General features: G+C 43.3%; 1 protein-coding gene across 1 annotated transcript in view; it reads right to left on the bottom strand.

Moving 5' to 3' along the window:
• Nucleotides 1–9,120, bottom strand: part of LOC141009855 (LIM domain-binding protein 3-like) — a 39,161-nt gene extending 30,041 nt beyond the window's left edge. The window contains 1 exon segment of the mRNA XM_073482582.1: nt 9,025–9,120. Within this exon segment, the coding sequence (XP_073338683.1) occupies nt 9,025–9,120 (96 nt within the window).
• Nucleotides 9,121–15,824: the final 6,704 nt, after the last annotated feature.

Below are 15,824 nucleotides of genomic sequence, written 5' to 3'. Positions count from 1 at the left end.
CAGAAACATGGGAGCCGTCAGTAACACTGACTGAATGTCTTTGTTCTCCACAGGACCGACTTTAATAAACGTTTGTCTCCAACCTGTTTTCATCTCTACAGTTAAAACTGAGTCTGGACTTCATCACACACACGCACACACACTGACAGTCTGTAACAGAAGACTGATAAGACCTGTGTGTGTGTGTGTGTGTGTGTGTGTGTGTGTGACCTTCAGAAGCTAAAAACAGCCTCCTGCCTGTCAGCAGCCTCAGCAGCTCTCTGCCACCCTGCAGCTTCCTCCACACTGTTGTGTGTGTGTGTGTGTGTGTGTGTGTGTGTGTGTGTGTGTGCGTGAGGCTGCTGTAATGACACAACTGTCGTTAATGTTTTTAATTGATTATGTTCATTCACGTCTGTCACGTCTCTTGGTAGTTGTTACATGTCTGTTTGTAGTGGTTTTGTATTGTTTTGTAGTTTTGTCTTTTTGTAGTTGTTTTGTCTCTTTGTTTCATGTCTTCTTGTAGTTACTTTGTGTCTTTTTGTAGTTTCATGTTTTTTGTAGTGTTTCATGTCTTTGAGTAGTTGTTACATGTCTGTTTGTAGTTGTTACGTGTTTGTTTGTAGTCACTTCATGTCTTGTTGTAGTTGTTTTGTGTCTGTCTGTTGTTGTATTGTGTGTTGTCTGTCGACCTCCCCACAGGACATATTAACAGTCACTTCTCACAGCAGCTCTGGTCCAGCAGCGGCCCGTGGTCTTTTACCTGGCGGGCCTGTTCAGTACTCCGTCCACACCTGCAGATATCTGTCTTTCTTTCTCTAACTGATATAGAGATATGATATAATCTACCCGCTGATATCTACTGAAGTCCAGACGGGTCGTGTATCACAGACCTCTGTGGGTCCGGTGTGGTTCGTCAGGGCTTCCCTGTGCAGCTGTAACAGGAGGCGGTCGGATCAGGAGCTCAGTGAGAGCTGAGTCAGCACCATGTGTTACAGCAGGAGTCCAGTTACTGAGAGCTCGGCTTTCACTCAGACCCTAAAACTTCAGTAGAGCCACAGTCAGATGTAGGTCAGCTGTTTACTGAGGTTGGTGCATCACAGCAGAAGAAATGAGTCGAAACATCCAACATCAAATATCTGCAGGCTGCTTCATCTGAGTGGAAACAAGCTGCTTATTGACAATGTAAACTGATGAATTCACGTTTACGTCCTTCACATCTGCACAAACATGAATTATTTCATCATGTATTTAATGATTCATCAAACAAAGACACAGAAATGCAGCTTGAAACAGAAATTACATTTAAAATTCAGCACGGATGCTCAAGTCTCATAGCGTCTCATAGCGTCTCATCAAGTCTCATCACGTCTCATCAAGTCTCATAACGTCTCATAACGTCTCATCAAGTCTCATAACGTCTCATCAAGTCTCATCAAGTCTCATAGCGTCTCATAGCGTCTCATCAAGTCTCATCACGTCTCATCAAGTCTCATAACGTCTCATAACGTCTCATCACGTCTCATAACGTCTCATCAAGTCTCATCAAGTCTCATAACGTCTCATCAAGTCTCATCAAGTCTCATCACGTCTCATCAAGTCTCATAACGTCTCATAACGTCTCATCACGTCTCATAACGTCTCATCAAGTCTCATCAAGTCTCATCAAGTCTCAAGTCTCATGTCTCAAGTCTCATAACGTCTCATCATGTCTCATCACGTCTCATAATGTCTCAAGTCTCATAACGTCTCATAACGTCTCAAGTCTCATCTTGTCTCAGCTTGTCTCATCACATCTCATCAAGTCTCATCATGTCTCATCACATCTTGTCACGTCTCATCAAGTCTCATCATGTCTCATCACGTCTTGTCACGTCTCATCAAGTCTCATCAAGTCTCATCAAGTCTCAAGTCTCATGTCTCAAGTCTCATAACGTCTCATCATGTCTCATCACGTCTCATAATGTCTCAAGTCTCATAACGTCTCATAACGTCTCAAGTCTCATCTTGTCTCATCACGTCTCATCAAGTCTCATCACGTCTCATCACATCTCATCAAGTCTCATCTTGTCTCATCACGTCTAATCAAGTCTCATCATGTCTCAAGTCTCATGTCTCAAGTCTCATAACGTCTCATAATGTCTCAAGTCTCATAACGTCTCATCAAGTCTCATCTTGTCTCATCACGTCTCATCAAGCCTCATCAGGTCTCATCAAGTCTCATCTTGTCTCATCTTGTCTCATCACGTCTCAACACATCTCATCAAGTCTCATCACGTCTCATCAAGTCTCATCAAGTCTCATGTCTCAAGTCTCATAACGTCTCATCAAGTCTCATCTTGTCTCATCACGTTTCATCAAGTCTCATCACGTCTCATCACGTCTCATAATGTCTCAAGTCTCATAACGTCTCATAACGTCTCAAGTCTCATCTTGTCTCATCATGTCTCAACACATCTCATCAAGTCTCATCATGTCTCATCACGTCTTGTCACGTCTCATCAAGTCTCATCACGTCTCATCAAGTCTCATCAAGTCTCAAGTCTCATGTCTCAAGTCTCATAACGTCTCAAGTCTCATCTTGTCTCATCACGTCTCATCAAGTCTCATCACGTCTCATAATGTCTCAAGTCTCATAACGTCTCATAACGTCTCAAGTCTCATCTTGTCTCAGCTTGTCTCATCACATATCATCAAGTCTCATCATGTCTCATCACATCTTGTCACGTCTCATCAAGTCTCATCATGTCTCATCACGTCTTGTCACGTCTCATCAAGTCTCATCAAGTCTCATCAAGTCTCAAGTCTCATGTCTCAAGTCTCATAACGTCTCATCATGTCTCATCACGTCTCATAATGTCTCAAGTCTCATAACGTCTCATAACGTCTCAAGTCTCATCTTGTCTCATCACGTCTCATCAAGTCTCATCACGTCTCATCACATCTCATCAAGTCTCATCTTGTCTCATCACGTCTCAACACATCTCATCACGTCTAATCAAGTCTCATCATGTCTTGTCACGTCTCATCACGTCTGATTTTGTCTTGTCATGTTTCATCAAGTTTCATCAAGTCTCATCACGTCTCATGTTGTCCATCTTGTTTTTCTGCACATCAAGGATTAAAAGTCAAACCTCAATCTGTCTCTGACTGTTTATTCTTCAGCCCTGATTGTCTTTGTGTCTCTGTGGACGACCTGAATTGTCCAAATCGAAAATAAATACATAAAAAAAAAGATTTGATAAATAGATAGATGTCCCACTACACTGACCAAAAAAAATATTAAAAATAACTGTAGTCATGAAATAATATTATTGTTATATTATGTGACATAAATTGATGTTTCTGTTTCAGTTTGCTTCTGTTTTGATTTATCTTTGGATTAATTCCACTATTTATTAACTTTACCATTTTATTTTCACTTATATCGCATTTTTTTATTTATTTAGTTATTCATTTATCTTAACTGATGGATTTGCTTTTTTTCATTTCTTTTTGCTTTTCTGCTTCACTATGCAAATGAGGGGGCTGTCAATCAAAGTGTGTCATGGGTTAACTTTTGGCCTATTGGCTGATCGACATCATTGATCGACACTGGACTCATCGATCGATCGGTCATCTCATCCAGCTCAACAGAAAATAATAACAATAAATACATAGGTAAGTAAATAAATAAGGGTTAATAAATACAGAAACATCACTTTATGTCACAATTTTGCCAACATTTATTTTTAGTATTATTTTTAGTGCATTTAATGTTTTTATGTCTCTATTTATGTCTTTATGTCTTTTTGGTTTGGACAGTGTCTGTCCTCCACACAGAAGCTGTTTCTGTCCTCGTCCGCCTGCTGCTCAAACTCTCGTGACATTTCCATGATGCCTGCAGCTTCACGAGGCTCTGCAGACAAATGTCACTCTGCTTTATGTGTCGACATGAAGAAAATATGAAATAGCACCGACGTTATTCTGAAGAACAAAACAAGATTCATCAGCTGATCGGAAAGAAAATATATGAACTAATAAATAAAAATGTAATGCAGCAGATTGATGATCCCACATCTCTAACCTGCTGCTCTGAACCTGAGCAAACAATGAACCGCAGAGCCCAGAGGCATGATGGGAAGCGCCCGCCGCCGCTCGCTCAGCCACACACTCTCTGGCACGCTCATAAAAGCCATCAGAGGCATCAGATAATCCATCCAGAGCGCTGCTGTCAGATTATCACCACACGGAGCGAGCAGAGATTTTACAACAAAGCTCAGGGTTTCTGTGTGTGTGTGTGTGTGTGTGTGTGTGTGTGTGTGTGTGTGTGTGTGTGGGCTTGTGTTTACTCCCGTCACTGGGCTTTAACATTCTGAATGCCTGCAGCAGATTCATGTGTGTGAATGTGTCAAACAGGATTTTCTTTTCAGGGCGACAGGACAAATTATTTCTGGCTGATTTAAATAAAAGTGTTTTTATTTAAAGGGATTTATTTTCATGCAGACGAGCAGCGACCGGCAGCAGATCTACATTCAGACTGAGAGCACTTCTCCACTGATGTCAGGGTGAAACACAGTACATCTGCAGCCAGAGGCAGGAAGTGTTTTAACAATATTAATCTCATTAAACTGTTATAATTATAATATAACTGCATCACTCAGACATTATTTCAGTCTTAACCCAACTGTCTCTCACATCACATCAGAATTATCAAGACACGCCATTTATAGTCATTCCTTTCAAGCTGAGGTGGAGGAAGTATTCAGGTCTTGTAGAAATATTAATACTAAATAATAACATATTTTACTATTAATAATCTCTTTTCTGGAGCTTCACAGTAAAACAGAGTTGCAGCATTTTGCTAAACACCTAAGGCAGCTGGAGACTTGATTTAAAACATCAGATATCTCCATACAGCTCGTCTGCTGTGATCACAGTCTGCAGGAGAGAAGAGATCACACTGATCCGAGAAGACCACATTTAACCCTTTATTAACATGAAGTCTTCACTGGAGCTGATGAGCTAACAGTGTTAGCTAACAGTGTTAGCGTGCACGAGCTCGACCGCACGTCGAAGGAGTAAATATCGTCTTAGTTCTGGAGACTTAGATTATACCGGACGAGCTGTATGGAGCCATTTTATATATATATATATATATATATATATATATATATATATATATATATATATATATATATATATATATATATATATATGTATATATATATATAAATATATACATATTTACATGAGAAACATCATGTTTTTAAGTTTTCTTCAGTATCAAAGTGATCAGCTGATATTTGTCTGTAGATCCACAGGTACACTGAAAACAGGAAGTGCTCAGAGATCATTCTGCAGAGTTTGTTGTTGTTTTTCCGTCTCCAGCTACTTCAGTTGTTTCTCCTTCAGAGGAAATGATGACTGGATTTACTGTTGAGTGAACTGTTCCTTTAAATAAAAGTAAAAAGTATTGGTATTAGTACTCATTATTCAAAATAATTAATATTATATTTGCGATGCACAGGTGTTCATCACTTTAACGTCACAGCTGTCTTTGGTCATCTGCGGAGCAGCTGGTGAGTTTCTTCTCAAAAACAAACATTTATTTAAATTATTGACAGAATGCTAAAATTGTTGATGTAACGTTAAGATTTGTTGAAATACTGTGTTGCAAAGATATCTACTGGAGTTAGCATGCTAACAGCTAATAAAACCACAGCTAACTGAATGGCTAACTGAGCTAACTGCAGCAACTGTTAGCAGCTGTTAGCGGTTAATCTGGTTAAATGTTTCCCTTATTTATATATATTTAATACATACATACATCATTTATCTGTTGATTGTAATTTGTTTTGTGAAATTAAACCTGCAAAGTAACTAAAGGTGAAAAATAAACGTAGCACAAAATGTAAATATTCAAGTACAGTACTTCTTACTTAAGTACTTAAATGTACTATTACTGAAGTAAAGGATGTGAGCAGCAGTGGAGGGAGTGTTTGGGTCGGCGCCAGCACCAGTGACGGCCTGTCGTCCTCGGACTCTGTGAGTCTGTCCGTCATGACGCCTGATGATCAACTTCGTCTACTGTAAACAGCTGTTTGTCTCCCAACACGGCCGAGCGATGATGTCATGGAATACTATTAACCACAGAGAGACGGAGGGAAGCTCCTCGTCAGCTGCTGAGTGTGTGTGTGTGTGTGTGTGTGTGTGTGTGTGTGTGTGTGTGTGTGTGTGTGTGTGTGTGAGCAGCTGCTGGAGGTGTCGGTTCAGTGTGACGTTCAGCCAAAAGTCAAACAGCTGAAGACAGAAAGAAGAGCTGTCATCCTGATTGATTCTCTCCTCGTCAAAGATCAATACTGCACTCGTCTTCTTGTATCAGTAACTAAGTTACAGTATCAGTAACTATAGTTACAGTATCAGTAACTAAGTTACAGTATCAGTAGTAGATACAGTATCAGTAACTGTAGTTACAGTATCAGTAGTAGTTACAGTGGTAGATTAGTAGTAGGCAGGGTGTAAAAGTACCAAATATATTTATTGAAGTAACTTTACTTGAGTATTTCCATTTAATGCTACTTTATTCTTCTACATTTTTTACTCCATTACATTGATTTAGAAGCTTTAGTTACTTTGCAGATTCAGTATTCTGTGTTATTAGAGTTTAGTTAATAAGTTTACAGGCAGGGTGGCTGAGCTCTCTTTGTTTTAAACCTATTTTTGTTTAAACTGAATCAGCTTGTCTCCAACTGATCTGAGCTGAATCAGCTGTTAGCACTTCCTGTTAGCAGCGAGCCGGTGCATGAACAGACACCGTCACTGGATCACTTTGATACTGAAGGAAACTTAAAAACATGAAGATTCTCAGTGGAGTTCTGCGCCAGGAATGAAAATCGACGCTCCTCAAACCTTCCAACATATTTCCGTCCTCTCAGATCGTCTCTGTCCTCCGTCACTGACGGACGGAGTCGGCGAGACTGACCACAGACGACAAAGAGACGAGAACACGAGACACAGAGAACCGGCAGGACGTCTTCACAGCTCGTGGTCAGAGGTCAGAGGTCACAGACACACTTACTGTAAATAAAAAGGTTGTGTCAAAACAATCTTTGTGTTGCCATGGTGATCAAGGCAGCTTGTGTAAGAACTTCTCTGATGAATAATTCACATCGACCCAAAATTAACAAAGTCAAAATGTGAATCTGTCTTGAGCGAATGAACTCGGCTACGTAAAGCGTAACTGACGGTGTAACCTCGACCCTCGACGGTCAGAAGGCTCAAAACAACGAGCATCAAACTCGTGTTTGAAAAGACAAACGAAGCCAGAAACCAGAAACACCAGCACTGATCCAGGACACAACGTGGGTTCATCCTGAAAACTGGACCATCAGACGGTCAAATTAATACAAGACTGAAGAATAAATCATATTTTCTCAATAAATTTGGTTCAGTGTTCACACTTCACGTGGATGGGACACCTCACGTGGACGGAAGACATGGAAGACGTGGACTTGGACTCAGAGACGTGATGAGTCCACAGATCGTCTCTCCTGCAGTCACATTTCAGAATTTGGTTCTTTTTAGTCTCAAATGTTCAAATAACAGAAATGAAGATGGAAGATTTTTTTAGACACATTTTAAACTACTGATGCGTTTAACCAGTGGTGAGGACATGTTCCCAGCGTCCTCAGTGTAGCTGACGTCTCAAAACAAACCTTCTGCATCACATCCTGTTGACCTGCAGCGCTACATGAACCTCTTCCACCTGCTTCATTAAAACTTCATCAACAAGCTTCTTTTCAATCAACACGTCACAAATCCAGACAGCTGCCACCAGAATTCACTGAGAAATCAAACAGAAATACATCCTGGTTCATCTGAGCAGCAGGAGGACAAACCTGTCCTGTGAGAGACGTTCTGTCTCTGCTCTGTTCACAGACTGGAGGCCGTGAAACCAACACCAGCTCCAGTTTTAGGCCTCTGGCTCTACTTTCGACCTCTCTGACAAGTCCTGGCAGCCGTCACGCCCCCGCGGGGCCGCCGGGGCCGCCGGGGCCGCCGGGGCTGCCAGGGCCGCCGGGGGCCACAGATCTTTTCCTGACGGGCTCCACATGTCTCTGAATCATCCACACATCAGTTCATGATCAGAACAAGAAAGACTCGACGATCAACAGGAAACAAACGGCAGGAAATAAACCGGTTTCATGTTCCAGAGCAGCTTTAAAGGACTCGACCACAGTTTTCCACAGTTTTCCACAGTTTGCATGTATTGTCTCTTGATAAGTTAAATGTCCTCTCTGTGGACACACAGCAGGTTTGTCTCCACTCAATTCATTCAAATGATACATAAATCTATGTTTCTGCCGATTTTGATTTTCAGACGAATCAAAACAATCAAGACTGCAATCAATCAATGAAACCATCAGTTCAGTCCATGAAATCATCATTTTCTTAAAACAAGTGAACAAATCAGAATCTTCAGAATCATCAGAATCTTCAGAATCATCAGAATCTTCAGAATCTTCAGAATCATGGTTCTGGTGCAGCAGCCTGTCTGAGTCTGAGTTAATTGATTTTATTTTCCTTTGTATCTTATTTAAATGTTCTGATGCATTCCCTGGTCTGAGTTATCACATGTTCTGAAAGGTGGTGCGTTTTTCTTTCTTTACAGTTTTCTGAGTGTATTTTATTGTGACAGTCGACACAGGAAGCTGTCAGGGCCCAGCGAGGACGCTGAGATTACATGATCAGCTACTTAAACCCTTTGGCCACCAGGACGCCACGCCTCGTTTATTAGAAACATGTTGAGATACTGTGGCTGCAGCAGGTTCGGGTCACTTCGCTTGTTTTTAAGACAATAAGACTTTAAAGTCTCAGTTAGAGACGGAAACCACTTGACTGGACTTTGGAACATATAAAAACAGTTCAGGGGGTCGGAGACGTGACGGTGTATCCTCCAAAGACACTTGGATTAATTCAATTAAAATGAAATGAAAAGCTTTATGTGCAGCAGCTACAGACTAGGTCCACAGTCATATAATGAGTATTTGAGCGGTTTCTCACCCTGGAGATGGTCAGCGGCATGTTGAAGTCCTTCCCGCCCTGCAGCCTGAAGCCCCAGGGGCCGGGGCCAGGCAGCGACACGGTGTAGGCGCTCATTCTTCAAACTTCAACTCAAAGATCTTCCCAAAAGGACGACGGCGATTAAACCAATGTTAAAGCCCACAGCTGCTGGAGGGATGGAGGGAGGGCCGGCGGCGAGTAGCCTCTGAAAGGACACAGAGACGAAGATTGAAACAGGTGAAGAAGAAACTAACCTGACAGGAAACTGAAGAACGTGTCGAGAAACGAACCCAAAAGAAGCTGAGAGAGGGGAAAGAAGAGGACTCGCCTGCTCACAGGAGCTGAAGTGACAGCCTAAGAATAGCCGGAGATAGCACTGGTGCATTGTGGGGGGTGGAGGGGTGAGGCGGGGTGAGGCAGGGTGAGGCAGGGCAGGGGGGTGAAGGGAAAAGGAGGGGGGGGTGGACTTATATGGTGTGAAAGGGGACACCCGGTATGCCAGGCTCGCCGTGATTCACCGGAGCTAATATAGACCCAGCAGACACTTCTAGACTCCCCCCATCCTCACCCAGCTCCCCGCCTCCCCCATCCAACCTACTACGCCCAGGGTTTCCCTCGCACCCAATCAGGGGCACTGCCGCCGCCACCATCTCATTATCTTCTGATAAACAGAAAGGTCACGAGTGAAGAGCGCCGATACTGAAAGGTCAGCAGCAGATTGGATATTACAGAGAGGTCGAGGGTTCAAATCCACACACACACACACACACACACACACACACACACACACACACATCAACATGGTGTCATGTGATGACTACAGACACACACACACACACACACACACACACACATATATATATATATATTGCAGTAGGTCTGGATCCAGATAATCTCCACAGATGAACTCCACTCTGTGATGTTTGAAGTGAAAATTAAATGTGTAGCAAGCTAATGCTAGGCTACAAACAGACGACATCACGGTCACATGACTTAAACGTCTCCACCACTGAGCGTCTTACTGCACAATTACTCTCCAGGTTTTCTATAAACTGATCAATGTACGAGTTGTAAAGTCAGAGTCAGAACAGTGTGTAACTAAAGTGGCCTGTAAAGACGGACTAGTGAGCAGATGAGTCTCCGTGTTCGCTGTGAGGACGTTTAATGTCCCCGACAACCTCTGTAGTCTCATTCAGACACTTGTTAGCAACCGCTAACCGTTTTTAACACATGAAGAGCTTTATAATTAAACTGTGGACATTTAATGAAGGATTTTATGTGTTCAGCCTGTAACACACCTTATTTCACACATTTAACTGAAAACACATCAACAAACTCACAGACTTTGAGACGAGGGAACCGGAAGTGCTAACATGCTAACTGATTTCTGGGTTTAGGACTACAGAGTACATCACTGTATTTAAAGAATTTTCAAATATGTCGTTTGATAGTTTCCACCTACTTAACATGAAATTTACAGACCTGTAAGATGAAGTGTTACGATAAAGTCACAACGTCATTAAATCCTAAGTTCTGTATCGTGGTCAACTGGACCTGTTTCAGTTTGTTGAAGACGTTTCTCCTCTAATCCAAGAGGCTTCTTCACTTCTAACTAACTGGAGGAGCTGCAGGCTTTAAACTCTGTGTGGGAGTGTCCTTACACAGTGTGGGAGTGTCCTTACACCGCATGGGAGTGTCCTTACACAGTGCGGGAGTGTTCTTACATGGTGTGGGAGTGTCCTTACATGGTGTGGGAGTGTTCTTACATGGTGTGGGAGTGTCCTTACATGGTGTGGGAGTGTCCTTACAGAGTGTGGGAGGGTCCTTACATAGTGTGGGAGTGTCCTTACATAGTGTGGGAGTGTCCTTACAGAGTGTGGGAGGGTCCTTACATAGTGTGGGAGTGTCCTTACATAGTGTGGGAGTGTCCTTACAGAGTGTGGGAGGTCCTTATATAGTGTGGGAGTGTCCTTACAGAGTGTGGGAGTGTCCTTACAGAGTCATTAGGGCCACTTGTCACTAAACAACATCCCAACCAGGAATTGTACCTTCTTTTCACAACGTTGGAATGATGGAAGATTAACAACTTTGCTACAGCAGCTGATGAATCGTCCAAGTGGTTGTTCGTCCCTATATGTCAGCCGTCTGGTGAACTGGCGACTTATCCAGGGCGTACCCTGCCACTCGCCCGATGTCAGCTGGGATCGGCTCCAGCCCCTCCACCCATGACGCTTAAAAGGATAAGTGGTTACAGACGATGAATTTCTGAAACAATGTCAGATATTTTGTCTTCCCTGCTTCTAAAATATCATTGTTCACCGAGTATGTTCAGGTTTTGGACTGTTAGTCAGATGAAAAGAGGTCCCAGGACCAGAAGTCAAGAGGAAGACATCACCTGCTGCTTAGAAAAGCTAAAAAACACACTGACAAAGACGAGCTTCAGCTAACTGTACAGAGGAGCTATGAGTCAAACAGTCAAGCTAAGAGTTTAAGTCAAACAAAACAGATGACACACAACCATCTGCAAGTATCTGCAGTACAACAAAAAGTCTTTTTGATTAAAAATACATATTCTACCACTAAAACAGACTTATTGAAGCATTTTAACTGGACCTCCCACAGAGAGGAAGAGCAGGTAACAAGAGGAGAACAGGTAACACACAACAGGTGAGACAGTAGAGTGTGTGTTTACTGATGATTCATGATATCAACATGTATTAAATAATGAACAAGTATTTAAATATGTTCATGTCACAGCAACATGTTTCTGTTCATGTTGTCTTCAGCCCTCTGCACAGACTGACAGGCTGATCTCAGGCTGTTCTGAACTAACTACTGCTGGTCCACACACACACTCACCTGCTGTCATGACAACAGAAACAACATTTTATGGAGACATCTGATGTTTAAATCAAGTCTCCAGCTGCTTCAGTGTCAGATATATATATCAGATATATGTGTCAGATATATGTGTCAGATATATGATTCAGATATATGATTCAGATATATGAGTCAGATATATATGTCAGATATATATGTCAGATATATATGAGTCAGATATATATGTCAGATATATGATTCAGATATATGATTCAGATATATATGAGTCAGATATATATGAGTCAGATATATGAGTCAGATATATGAGTCAGATATATATGTGTCAGATATATCTCAGCTGATTTAATTAAAACATTAAGCACGTGATCTGAGTTCACTTCCTGTTCATGATGTCACCACAGCTCTGATACCTGACTCTGTTTACCTTGTCTCTCAGGTGATCTGCAGACAGTCACCGCCCACCTGCTGCTCCTGCTGCTTCCTCCGCTCTGCTCCGCCCAGCAGGGCCGCTCCGTGCACGGAACCGAGCGCACAGCCTGAAATAAACAACACGAGAGTTTAAACCGGAGGAGTCCGTCTGAGGCCTCCGAACCAAGGAGGCCTGCTGCAGGGGAGACCTGCTGCTGGGACCCGGTACACCGAGCTGAGAGCCGGCACGCCGAGCTGAGCAACCTGTTGCTGCTGATGAAGATGAAGATGAAGATGAAGATGAAGATGAAGGAGGGATTAGACAGCAGAGGCACGCGCACACGGACAGGTGGTGGACAGTGTGAGAGGTGGATACCTGCTGCTGGTTCTCTGCAGCTCCGAGCACCGACACACACCGACCGGGACAGCCTGCGGTGATCCGGGGAACCGGCTCCGGTGGCCGGCCCGGGCAGAGAGCAGAAGGGGGGGCGAGGGGAAGAGGAGGAGCAGGAGCAGCAGGAGGAGCAGGGGCAGGAGGAGGAGGAGGAGGAGCAGGAGGAGGAGGTGTTAATGGTGGATTTTCATAAGCAGGGTTTTATTTAAAGAGGCAGGAGTGAACCGGAAGCAGCCGGCAGGACTGTTAAACTCTAATAAGGAGTTAAAGGAGCAGTTTGTGTAGTTTAGAAAGGTGGCAGGGTCCGCCACATATAAACACAGTACACCTCCTAAGGTCAGTTTGGTTCAGCCAATGAACATCTTTCTGTGCTCATTAACATTTCTTCAATAGAACTACAGACTGCTCCTTTAAATGGGATAAAGGGTTATGATATAATAATAATATATAATAATAATATATAATATATATAAGATATAATAATAATAATAAAGTTAATCAACCTTCTTCACGAGGTCGAAATATAAAGGCGCCATCAAGAAGCCACAGAAACGCTCAGCAGACATGTTGATTTATTTACTTCATTATGTCAGCAGCTCTTCATCACTGCTCTGACTCCTCTTCATCACCTTCATCACCTTCATCCTCTTCATCACTCCTCTGTGACTCCTCTTCATCACCTTCATCACCTTCGTCCTCTTCATCACTCCTCTGACTCCTCTTCATCCTCTTCATCACCTTCATCCTCTTCATCACTCCTCTGACTCCTCTTCATCACCTTCATCCTCTTCATCCTCTTCATCACTCCTCTGTGACTCCTCTTCATCACTGCTCTGACTCCTCTTCATCCTCTTCATCACCTTCATCACTCCTCTGTGACTCCTCTTCATCACTCCTCTGACTCCTCTTCATCCTCTTCATCACCTTCATCCTCTTCATCACTCCTCTGACTCCTCTTCATCACTCCTCTGTGACTCCTCTTCATTACTCCTCTGTGACTCCTCTTCATTACTCCTCTGTGACTCCTCTTCATCCTCTTCATCACTGCTGTGACTCCTCTTCATCACTCCTCTGTGACTCCTCTTCATCCTCTTCATCACTCCTCTGACTCCTCTTCATCACTCCTCTGTGACTCCTCTTCATCCTCTTCATCACTCCTCTGTGACTCCTCTTCATTACTCCTCTGTGACTCCTCTTCATTACTCCTCTGTGACTCCTCTTCATCACTCCTCTGTGACTCCTCTTCATCCTCTTCATCACTGCTGTGACTCCTCTTCATCACTCCTCTGTGACTCCTCTTCATCCTCTTCATCACTCCTCTGTGACTCCTCTTCATCCTCTTCATCACTCCTCTGTGACTCCTCTTCATTACTCCTCTGTGACTCCTCTTCATTACTCCTCTGTGACTCCTCTTCATCACTCCTCTGTGACTCCTCTTCATCCTCTTCATCACTGCTGTGACTCCTCTTCATCACTCCTCTGTGACTCCTCTTCATCCTCTTCATCACTCCTCTGTGACTCCTCTTCATCCTCTTCATCACCTTCATCCTCTTCATCACTCCTCTTCATCCTCTTCATCACTGCTCTGTGACTCCTCTTCATCCTCTTCATCACCTTCATCCTCTTCATCACTGCTCTGTGACTCCTCTTCATCCTCTTCATCACTCCTCTGACTCCTCTTCATCCTCTTCATCACCTTCATCCTCTTCATCACTCCTCTGACTCCTCTTCATCACTCCTCTGTGACTCCTCTTCATCCTCTTCATCACTCCTCTGTGACTCCTCTTCATCACTCCTCTGTGACTCCTCTTCATTACTCCTCTGTGACTCCTCTTCATTACTCCTCTGACTCCTCTTCATCACTGCTGTGACTCCTCTTCATCACTCCTCTGTGACTCCTCTTCATCCTCTTCATCACCTTCATCCTCTTCATCACTGCTGTGACTCCTCTTCATCACTGCTCTGTGACTCCTCTTCATCCTCTTCATCACCTTCATCCTCTTCATCACTGCTGTGACTCCTCTTCATCACTGCTCTGTGACTCCTCTTCATCCTCTTCATCACCTTCATCCTCTTCATCACTGCTCTGTGACTCCTCTTCATCCTCTTCATCACCTTCATCCTCTTCATCACTCCTCTGTGACTCCTCTTCATCCTCTTCATCACTGCTCTGTGACTCCTCTTCATCCTCTTCATCACTGCTGTGACTCCTCTTCATCACTGCTCTGTGACTCCTCTTCATCCTCTTCATCACCTTCATCCTCTTCATCACTGCTCTGTGACTCCTCTTCATCCTCTTCATCACCTTCATCCTCTTCATCACTCCTCTGTGACTCCTCTTCATCCTCTTCATCACTGCTCTGTGACTCCTCTTCATCCTCTTCATCACTGCTGTGACTCCTCTTCATCACTCCTCTGTGACTCCTCTTCATCACTCCTCTGACTCCTCTTCATCACTCCTCTGTGACTCCTCTTCATTACTCCTCTGTGACTCCTCTTCATCCTCTTCATCACTGCTGTGACTCCTCTTCATCCTCTTCATCCGCTGCTGTCTGCCTGCAGCTGGACGCCCGCTGCTCACCACTATATAATAATATAATAAAGTAAAGGTGGGCTGGACGTATAGAACCAGGGTCCAATCCTGCAGATGACCCAGCTGTCCGGTCCGATACAAGCTGAAAGAAAACATCCACACAAATGTATTTTTAAACATGAGACCTGGTCGTGTTGTTTGGTGCTGTAACACCTGATGGTGGGTTCAGGCTCTCACACCTGATGGTGGGTTCAGGCTCTCACACCTGATGGTGGGTTCAGGCTCTGTCTGTGTCTCTGAGTCTGTCTGTCTGTGACTGTGTGTGTGTCTGTCTGTGACTCTGTCTGTGTCTCTGAGTCTGTGTCTCTGTGTCTGTGTCTCTGTGTCTGTGACTGTCTGTGTCTCTGTCTCTGTGTCTCTGTCTGTCCTGTGATGAAAGCACAAACACACCTGCTCCACAATGAAGACAGTGAATAATAGATAATATTTATTTATAAAAAATAAATCAGAGTAACAGTGAAGAAAACATGAGAAACAAATCTACAATAAATCATCTTCAGACATCAGAACAGAAACTTTAACACACAACAACTAATAAAACATCCAGCTGACATTAACTTCAGT

Source organism: Pagrus major, chromosome 15 (assembly GCF_040436345.1).
Source record: "Pagrus major chromosome 15, Pma_NU_1.0".
Classification (NCBI taxonomy): domain Eukaryota; kingdom Metazoa; phylum Chordata; class Actinopteri; order Spariformes; family Sparidae; genus Pagrus; species Pagrus major.
Note: the sequence above shows the minus strand (reverse complement) of the source record. Positions and strands in the feature narration are given on the sequence as shown.